The 10,538-nt window shown below is 53.2% G+C and overlaps 1 protein-coding gene across 1 annotated transcript in view; it reads right to left on the bottom strand.

Moving 5' to 3' along the window:
• The window catches only part of APOLTP (apolipoprotein lipid transfer particle homolog), a 137,885-nt gene that overhangs the window by 86,965 nt on the left and 40,382 nt on the right, over positions 1-10,538 (bottom strand). The window contains exons 11-15 of the mRNA XM_081818880.1: positions 7,291-7,476; positions 7,006-7,158; positions 5,434-5,578; positions 3,209-3,367; positions 2,551-2,675 (exon numbers count right to left, since the gene is read on the bottom strand). Of these exons, the coding sequence (XP_081675006.1) occupies positions 2,551-2,675; positions 3,209-3,367; positions 5,434-5,578; positions 7,006-7,158; positions 7,291-7,476 (768 nt within the window). The remainder of the gene's footprint in view (positions 1-2,550; positions 2,676-3,208; positions 3,368-5,433; positions 5,579-7,005; positions 7,159-7,290; positions 7,477-10,538) is intronic.

Raw genomic sequence — 10,538 nt, 5'->3', positions numbered from 1 at the left:
GAATTTAACATTTTTTTAGAGTTGTTTATTTTAGAAAGATAGAGAGAGAGCGGGGGAGGGGGGTGTGGGAAAGGGAGAGAGAATCTTAAGCAGACTCCATGCTGAGCGCAGAGCCTGACGCGGGGCTCGATCCCACAACCACGAGTTCACGACCTGAGCCAAAATCAAGAGTTTGATGCTTAACTGACTGAGCCACCCTGACACCCCTGAATTTAACATTTAAGATTTTTTTTTATTACACAGAGAGAGTACAAGCAGGGGGAGTGGCAGGCAGAGGGAGAGGGAGAAGCAGGCTTCCCGCCAAGCAGGGAGCCGACGTGGGGCTCGATCCCAAGACCCCGGGATCATGACCTGAGCTGAAGGCAGACGCTTAACCGTCTGAGCCACCCAGGCGCCCCTAACATTTAAATCAATAAACTGAGTCAGGCAAAGTGCCCTCCATAATATAGGTGGGCCACATCCAATCAGTCGAAGGCATGAATCAAACAAAAGGCAGACTCTCCCCCAACCACAGGGTAATTCCTCCTGACTGTCTCTGAGCTGGGACATCACCTTTTTTCCTGCCTTCAGCCTAAACTGAAATGTCAGGTCTTTCCAGGTCTCAGACCTCAGACTGAAACTATACTCTTAGCTCTCAGTCCTTCAGACTCAGACTCAGATTCAAACTATACCATCAGCTTTCCTGGTCTCCAGCTTGCTGACCACAGATCTTGGAACCTGTCAGTCTCCATAATTGTATGAGCCAATTCCTTACAATAAATCTCTTTCTAGATATAATACACGTTACTGGTTCTCTTTCTCTGGAGACCCTGAATAATACACCTGGCCTGGTTGGTTCTCAAAATTTGATGGATAAATGAATGAGTCCTTTCTGTCCCTCCTTCCTCCCATCTGCCCAACCATCCAGGCATCTGTTCAGTCACTCTTTGATCCTTCCCATCCAACTGTCCATCCATCCATCTATCCATCTATCCATCTACCCATCCATCTGTCCATCCATCCGTCCATCCATCTGTCCATCCGTCCATCCATCCATCCGTCTATCCATCCGTCCATCCATCTGTCCATCCGTCCATCCATCCATCCATCTATCCATCCATCCATCCGTCTATCCATCCGTCCATCCGTCCATCCATCCGTCTGTCCATCCATCCATCCATCCATCCTTTTATCCTTCCAGCCACCTTCCCTTCTTTCCATCTATTGTGCTTTCCATTGTTCCTCCCAGATATCTCCAAGAGCATTTGTACAGAAATCACCAGGCACCCAGATGGCAATGTTTGGACAAGCTCCCTGTTCTCCAAAAATTAGAAGGGCTCAGGACAGGGCACAGAGCACCCTCTCTTGGACAAGCCACAGGGGCCTGGGGGAAGGAGATGGAAGGGCGCCAAGGTAACCCACTACTCTTAAGTTTGCTGGACATAGGACCTCACAGATATTCCCTCTTCTGTTGCTGCACCCCACAATCCATTCTCCACACAACAGCCAGAACGTTCAAATCATGTCACATCACTCTCCAGCTTAAAACCCTTCCATGATGTGCCCCTGCTTCTCTCTGCCCTCCCTGATCTACTTCTGCTCTTTTGACACATCAAGTCCTTTCTTGTCTCAGGACCTTTGCACATTCTTGTGCCCCTGCCTGGAAGGCTCTGACCACAGCTCTTCACTAGGCTGCTCATGGTCCTTCAGGTGGCAGCTCAAACTTCACCTTCCTGAACACAATACTTAAAGTTGCCATTGTTTTATCCGTGTGTTTACTAATTTTTTATCTGTCTACCTCTCTGGGCAGAGATCACGTCTCTCTGGTTGATTGTCATATTCTCAGAGCCCAGCATAGCACATGGCACATGTCAGGTTAGAAAACAGATATTTGTGCAATGGATGACAGGTGGGTGGGTAGATAAATGTGGATATATGGATGGATGGATGGATGGATGGATGGATGGATGGATGTGGCAGAGGGTAGATGGAGAGAGGGGTATAATGGCACATTAATGAATAGATAGAGGAGATGGGTGGATGGATGGATGGATGGATGGATGGATGATGGAAGGAAGGAAGGAAGGAAGGAAGAATGGACAGATGTATAGATGTATATAGGGGTGGATATGCGGATAGATGCGTGAGTGGGTGGGTACATAGCAGTGTGTGTGGATGACTAGGAGAACAGATGAATAGATGTAGGGGTGAGAGGCTGATGGGGAAATGGGTGGGAGGCTACATAAATGGATGGGTGAGAGGGATGGATGGATGACGCATGAAGGTAGAGGGATATATAGCTGTATGGCTGGGTGGGTGGCTGGCTGACTGAGAGAATAGGTGAATGGATAAGTGAGAGGGCAGATGGAGAGATGAATGGGAAGGTACAGAGATGAATGAGATAAAAGAGATGGATGTGTTGGTAGATGGATGGAAGGAGCTGGGGGAACAAGATGGAGGAGTGGATCAATACAGACAAGAGGCGATACATGGAAAGATGGATGGATGGGATCATTTCTGGCCCTGAGTCTAGAAGAGGCCCCAAGAGCTACAGCAGCCCCCTCCCCTTACCTCCAGGAGGTTGAAGGCATGACCTAGGGCGTGGATGGTCAGGTTAGTCATGGCAGAACGGGGGAGAAAGGAGGCTGGAGAAAAGAGAAGGGTCCCCTCCAGGTTGGCTCCCAGGCTGCCAGACACTAGGAGGAGAGAGAGAGGATCAGTACACTCCCCACCCCTCACAGAGCAGGGTCTGGCCACTGAGGCACCATAGTCTGAGACAGCGCAAGATGTGGTGTGTGCTCTCCAACAGGACACGTGCCTCAGCCGTAAGCCTCACCAAGGGCATAGGGAAGGCCAGAAGGGTCACAAATATACCCACACCTGCTGACACACAGAGAGGGGGCAGCCAGAGCAACCCCTCTCCACCCCCAGACCTCCGGAGCTGCCAAGGTAGTTTAGGTGACTAAGCTAGAACAGGGTGCTTCTCAAGGCTCTGTTTCATTGTGATAAGGAGGTGACAGCCTCAGCTTGGTGCTAATCTCCCTCTAACACAGGGGAAAAAGTTCTCCAATTCATAGGCAGGCAACAGAATCAATGCCAATTTACATATAAAGAGATGACATTTGGGAAAGAGTGTCTTTGATCCACGTGTCCTCAAGGGTTAGAGTTCCCAGGTCCCCAGGGCTTTGTGGCCCCAGAGCAGGAAAGCGGCTGCCCAGGATGGCCATACCTGAGCGGAACGTGACATCAGAATAGGACGAGTGTTTCCAGGCCTCCGGCTGGAACTCCCGACTCAGGATGTCCTCAGGGAGGGCCTCCTGGAGAGCTTGCTTCAGGGGGTCGCTGGTCTCCAGCAGCTGCATCAGGTGACTCCACACAAAGGAGCCCACTGGAGTCCCGCCATAGTCAGCAGGGAGGGGAAGGAAGAGGAGGGAGGGGAAGGATGAACCTGGAGCTGGCACAGCCCAGAGAAAAGAGCCCCCGATCCCCTATCCTGAGTCCTGCTATTTCCACATGCCAGGGGCTTCCCAGGAGCTTAGTTATCCATGTTTTCTTTCCAGAAATAGTGGCAAACAGCAGTTCCTTAATGGAACTTGGAAATCTGGCCTGTGCACAGCATTCTGACATGCCTTCCTGAAGGGAAAAGGAGGCATTGTGGGAAAAGCTCTGGCTTGACAGTCAGACCCCAGTCTGAATCTCAGTTCCACCACTCATAAGCTACGTGACCTCAGGCTCGTTACTCTCCCTCCCTGAGGCTTAGTTTCCTCATTTGTAAAATGAAATAACAGCCCATCTCCCAGGGCTGTTTGTGCAGACAAGTCAAGAGGAAGCCAAAGAACTGAGTATCTTTCAGGGTTGGGAAAGGGATGACATGCAATTCGTGATGGGGACCCTCTCAGGCTCTCTGGAGGAGTAAAAATCAAATGAGAGCAGTAATGGGAGAGTCCAACAAGGGATATTAGAGTCTAACTGGGAACCCTGAATCCTCTTGGTTGTCCCAGGCTCTCAGAATGCCCACCAGGGAGCTTCTAGAACAATCCACCAAGGAACAGAGTGGAGTCTGGCTTTTGTTCCCATTGGGTAACACACAGGCTTGGTACCCCAGGGCCTTCATCGAGGCTGAGCCCTTTGGCTGATCCCCTGGTGATGGGGCTTGGTTCAGTGGCCTCTCCCCCCATCCCACACATATCTCATCCCATCCCTGAAACCGCCAACAAACAGTTGCATCTTCCAGCAGTACCATTTCTTTAGAAGGTAATTCAGCAGTATCACAGACTTTTAAATGTGTACACCCTGTAACTTGGCTATCTGTCCTCTGGGAAATTATTCTATGGCTAGATGAGCACAAGGTCCCAAAGATGGATGTGCAGAGAGGTTCATTTTGCTGGTTGTTTCTCTTGGCAAAAACCCAGAAATGACCAAAATGCCCATCAGTGGGGACTGGTAAAATGGATTATGGTGCAAGCTCCTAGTAGGATATCATGAAGCAGTGATAGGAGTCCACAAGCCCTGATGTGGAAAGAGCCCCCAGAAACAACAAAGGCAAAAAGCAAGGAGCACAACAGCAAGTATAACATGATCCTGAGTTGATACTGTTTAGGAGATACATGGACATACTCGACCATACACTCCAAGTTCTGTTGGGATATAGAAGAGAACTGTTCACAGTGAATGCCTTCAGGAAATGGGATTTGAAGGCCAAGGGAAGAAGAAGGTAGGCTTTAATTTTCCATTTCTACTTTCCTGTCTGCTTTGAAACTTTAAATGGCCACACATACAGCACTTAAAATGTTCTAAAAGTCTTTGTGTTTTGACTCAGTTTATGCTCCCTTTATGAGGGAGGTAGTATTATCATCCCCCACTTCACAGATGTAGAAACAGAGGCTCAGAAAGGTTTGTAACTTGTCCAAAGGCACACAGGTAGGAAGTGACTGAACTGGGATTTGAACCCAGGCTGTTGGGCTCTAGGCACTCAACTCACTGTCCATCATGGAAAAGATTTTTGAAAATCAGCTGAACTTATATTTTGAAGTTTCACTTTTAGGTTTAGGAACTATGGCCAGAGGCCCCTGTTTAAAGGAACCTCTCTGACCCCAGAAGGGATCTGTGACTCGCAGATACCATCCCTCCTCAGTCTTGGGTCTCCCTTCCAGGTACTAGGTCATGAACTGTCCAGAGCTACAAGGGAAGCCAGTGACTCCCATCCCTTTTTAGAGATGAGGAAACGGAGGACCAGAGAGGACAAGCAACTTGTCCAAGGTTGTCCAACTGCCATACATGTGAGGTGGGGGCACACAAGGCCACTTGGCCAGGTGGTGTGGCAAGAGAAGGAGAACAGGAAGCAGTTAGGAGAGCACCTGAGGGGCGGAGGAGGAGGATGCTCCCAAAACCCTGCACCCACCAGGAGACTCTGGGCCAGCCCCAGCACCCCTTCCCCCAGCTGCCACTGCTCACCCTGGGTGGACCGCTCGGCTGCCTGGGTCCGCCGCACCTGCGCAAACACCTCCTCACCAGGGCATCTCATCAGGGCCAGGTAGGCATTGATGCGGATCTCAGCATCCTCCTCTGGGTTTTGGTACAGACGGGAGAGCGCGGATCGCTGGCTTGGGTAGAGCGAAAGCCATCACCTGGGGCCCATCTACCACCACCCCCCTCCACCCAGGAGCACGACATCCCCCGAGCTGCTCTGGCTCAGCAGGTGGCCCTGCTGCCTGGTGCCAGCTCTCACAAAGTCACAAAGTCTCCACTGCAGGAGGCCTCCCCGACACGCTCCCCTGCGGGCGGGTTGTGGGAGGTGGTAGGGCCACCACCGCTAAGCCCACCCTCCCCCAGCCCCAGTCCAGAGGCTCGCCAATTTCCACAGGTCCCAAAGGTAAATAGATGGGTATGGCTGCATTCCAATAAAAATTTATAAAAACAGCTCTGTGCCTGACACACAGGAGATATTTCCTAAAGTGCTTGGCTTACCCGGGCCCCCTCCCGAAGCAAGCCACCTCCCTCACCCTGTGCCCTGGTTTCCTTTATAGCACAGCCACCCACCCACATCCACTCTTACAGAACTATTTACTGAGCACCTACTATGTGCCTGGCAAGGAGCTAGGTGCTTGCTAGGTGACGGGAGCCACCTGAAGCTTACGTTCTAGTGCAGGAAGACTGACAGCAAACAAGGATAAGATGTGAAATATAGAACACATGAGGTGCTACATACTAAAGAGGGAAAAATTAAGTGGGGATGCAATTTCAGGTGAAATAGCCAAAGAGGACCCCACGGTGAAAGTGGGTTTTAAACAAAGACCTATAGGAAGTGAAGAAGCGAAGCCTGGGGATGTCCAGGGGAAGAGCATCCCAGGAAGGGGGAACAGCACATCCAAAGGGCCTGTGGCAGAAGTGGGCCTGGAGTGTTTGAGGAACAACAGGCAGGTCGGTGTGGCTGGAGAGCAGTGGGGGGTGAGGGAAGTAGGAGATGAAGCCGTGGGGTGCTAAGCGGGCCCGTGGTCAGAGCACATAGGCCCTGCTCGGTCGCTGTAAAGACTTTGGTTTTGACTCACAACGAGAGGGGAGCTACTGGTCCAAGGGTCAGCAAACTTTCTGGCGAAGGGACAGATGGTAAATTTTTCTGGCTTTGTGGGCCACACGGTCTCTCCTGCCACTGCTCAACTCTGCAGCGATAGCAAGACAGCAGCCTGAGACAACACACAGATGAGCCGGCAGCAAGCGAGGATGGGGCCCGTGGTCCAGAGCTTGCCGCCCCCTGAACAAGAGGGTTTGCAGCACAGGATGCCTTCTGTATGGTCTATAATCATACACTTGTTTGTGTGTTTATTGGACAAGCATCTGCCTCCCACCAGGCACAGGCTCCATGAGGACAGAGCCCTGGACACGTATTCACACTAGGGCCCAGCACGTAGCAGGTGCTCAGTAAACATGTGATGAATGAATGACCAAACAGAGGGGAATTAACAAACGGTGGTTCAAGACCCTCTGCCGCCCCATCATCACCCCAGCCGATGACACTCAGGAGCTCACGTCTGCAGAGCAGGGGACCCTCCGGAAGGCCTGGATGGCCCCCAGCCGGACCTCAAGGGGGCAGCTCCTCTGGGATGCACAGGTGCTCAGTGTGGGGGTCAGAGCTGTGACCGCCAGGCCTGCGTTGCCAATCGCCTTCAGCACGAGCTGGAGCTGAAACGAGATTGTGGTGGGGCCTTGAGGCCTGGTGGGGGTGCTCGCCCCACCCACCCGCGCAGCCTAGGGCTCCCCTGCGTGGGTCATGCCCCACCAAGGGGCTGCGCCCGGGATGCCGCTTGTCCTCACCTGCTCAGCGTCCGACGGCTCCTGGAAGGTGCAGTTGGCACCCAAGGCCTCTCCCAGGATCCTCACGAGGGAGCCGACGCCAGGCAGGTGTCCACAGGGCCCATCCAGGGAGGCACAGAGGTTGTGCGCCAGGGCCGAGATACCAAGGAAGGCGCTGGGGCTAGTCCCCGAGGTCTGCAGGAGTGGCTGGGGACAGAAACCAGCCCCCACCCGAGCCGAGAAGGCTGGTGAGTGGTCCTTCACAGGCCTCGCCACGTACAGATGGGCCCCCACCCTGGCTGCACACAGATTCCTAAAAAGCCAGAGGCCTGGGCCCCCCACCCTGCCTTCCCCCAGCAACACCCAAGATTCTCTGGGCTTAGACATGCATGCTTTTAAGTCCTCCAGCGGGCAAAGACCAGGGCTGCTGCCGAAGGCCCTCTACTACACAGGACAGCCCCCACGATGGAGAAGTGCCCACTCCCACCGTCAACAGTGCTGAGGCTGAGAACTCCTGGGCTTGGTCACCAGTTTGGAAGAGCGAGGTGGGGGTGGTGAGGTCGTCTGAGCAGAACGCGGTGGAATAGCCAGAGGTGTTAGGGTAAGTGGTTAGCAAGCATCCCACCCACCCACCCAATCAGGGGAAAACGCGAGTCCTCACGTGTAGCGTTTGCCAGTTTCCGCGGTGTAAACGCTCCCACCACGTGCTCTCCGCTGACTCACTGCAGCGGGGCGGCAAAAACCGAGCAGGGCGCTGGGGCCACGGGGCAGGTGCCCGCACACAGCCAGCATGCTGAAGCCCAAGGGCAGGGATGCGGTGCAGGAACAGAATTGGGAATTAAGTCTCTATTACTTTCGCGCGTGTGAACTCATCTGGGTGGTATGTGTGAGCGTGTGTATTCCCAGATGGGTGTGCACGTGCATCCCAGCACACACGTATATCCTGGTGCGCGTGTCCCAGTGCACGTGGATGCACATGCTTGAGTGTGTCCCAGTGTGTGTGTGTGCACGTGCCAACATCAGTGTGTGCCTTGTGTGTATACATGCGTATACATGTGTGTCCTAATGTGTGTATGTGTGCACCCAATGTATCCTGGGGTGCATGTCCCCACTTGTCCCTGTGAGTATTCTGGGGGGGGTGTACATATATGATATGTCTGGGTGTGGACATCTACACGTTCAGGTATGTGTGCGTACGTCTTGGGTGTATGTCTCCATACGTCTCAGTGTGCGGGTGTGTGTGGCTCCGTATGGCCTCAGGTGAGTGTCCTCAGGGCATGTGAGTCTCTGTGTGTGTGTTTTCTTCACGAAAGGAAGGGGATGTGTGGCTTGGAAAAGCACATCCACCGTTATTCTAGATTGGGCAAATGAAAACAAACCCTCCCGGTTTTCTGCATACAGGGGAGGGAGCGCGGCGGTTATGAAAAGTGCAGAGAAGCCACTCAAGCACGTGGGAGGAGGGCTCCCGCCTGCTGGAGGCCCCCGCCTCCTCCAGTTCTGTGGACGGTAAGCGGGGTGGGCTCGGGCCCTCCCGGGACCCGGATGGAGCCAGGGGCACGGTGGAGCGCTGTGGGGAAGGCTGGGCGGCTGGAGCCCCTGGGCTCACCTCCCCGGGACCCGCAGGACCAGGACTCACAGGCTCAGGCCAGGGCTCCCGGAGCAGCCCGGACAGTAATGACCCTGTTGGGTGGATGGCTGCCCCGGGGGCTGCCCCGAACTGCCAGCCTTCCTTGACTTCACAGGAATCAGAACACCAGCTCCTAAAGCAAAAATCTCTCACTTAGGAAAGCTTTGGTTATGCTTCAGTGAAAACAAGTCTGCTTAACATGTTCTCACTCGCTTTTTTGATGTTTAAAGATGAAAAGATAAAATTATCCCCAAGTCTGGGACCCTCCTACAACCGATTTCCCTTTTCCACTGGACTTGAACGCTCACTCATGCTGCCCCAAACCAACCTTCCCCAAAAGGCCAAACCACAAAGCTGGTAGAGAACAAAACAAAAACAGGAAGTGACAGCACCCTGGGGAGGTGAAGCGCTAGCTCAGACAGACGGCTAGGCTGCATTTCCCAAACCAGAACCTTCTAACTCCAGTTCTTCAAGAGACACCATTCAGAGAAGAAATGGCAAAGAGGTAGAACGCCGCCCAGAAATGGAACAGAGTCCGCACACGCACGCGCACGCACAGCATTGACGCGTATCACAGAGAAAACGCGAGAAAGAAGCCGGACTCCAGGGGCACGTGAGTTCACAGTGTGAAGGTCAAGAGCAGGCAAAACTGAGTGATGGCCAAAAAAGGTCAGCATCCCCGCGACCTTTGGGGTCACGGATGGAGAGGGGCATGAAAAGTGGGGGGAAGCAGGAAATGTCCTCCAATCTTCTTCTAGGAGTGGTTGCGTGGGTGTAAAACCATCAAACGGAACACTTTAGCACAGTCTCCTTATTGTGTAGTTTAATGTGTAATTTAAAACACGCCCCCCCCCCCTGCAATGGGGTACCCTGGTTGGGACTGTGCAACAGACAGGACATTGTGGGGAAAGTGGCGGGATCTGAACAGCTGGGGTTTGGTCAATAACAACATACTAATGTCAGTTTCTCAGATGTGACAAATACACCCCGGTGACGTTGTATGTTAACATTGGGGACACTGAGCCACGGACACACAGGAACTCTGTATGAGCTTTGCAACTCTTCTGAACGCCTAAAATCACTCCACAATAAAAAGCATATTAAAATACTCTCTTGCCTGCCTCCCATCTCCCTCCTCCACCCCTCTCCCTCGCCCCTCCCTCTTTTCCCTGGCCCCTCATCCCTTCCTCTCCCCACCCGTCAGGCTGCAAAAAGTAAGGGCGCACCCCCAGCCCAGGCCCTGCACGCGCCCAGCACATGTGCATCCTTGTGGACCGGACAAGACAATGAGCAAACCCGTCCAGAGGGGTGCCAGTTCTGGTCTGGAGGACAGGTGAGGCAGGTGACAAAGATCCTGGGCTCTGTGAGCCGAGGGACGCTGCCGGCTCTGCTCACCGCGTATCCCTGACAAGGGGTCACAGCATTGACACCTGCTGCATGCATGACATTTGGCACACATCACAACTCCTTCATCTACAGAGTCTCCCTACGCATTGCCCCCACCCCATGATGGGGAAACTGAGGCACAGAAAAGTTTAGTGCCTGGCTGGAGATCATCATGGTAAGGGATAGAGCTGGGATCCGAATCTGGATCACCCCTGCTCCCTGCTGGTGTCCTTTAAATCCTTGCCCACTACCAGCC

The sequence above is a fragment of the Leptonychotes weddellii genome, chromosome 5 (genome assembly GCF_054177405.1).
Source record: "Leptonychotes weddellii isolate Sample4059 chromosome 5, ASM5417740v2, whole genome shotgun sequence".
Classification (NCBI taxonomy): Eukaryota; Metazoa; Chordata; class Mammalia; order Carnivora; family Phocidae; genus Leptonychotes; species Leptonychotes weddellii.
The sequence above is the reverse complement of the archived record's forward strand: the minus strand, read 5'-3'. Positions and strand labels throughout refer to the sequence as shown.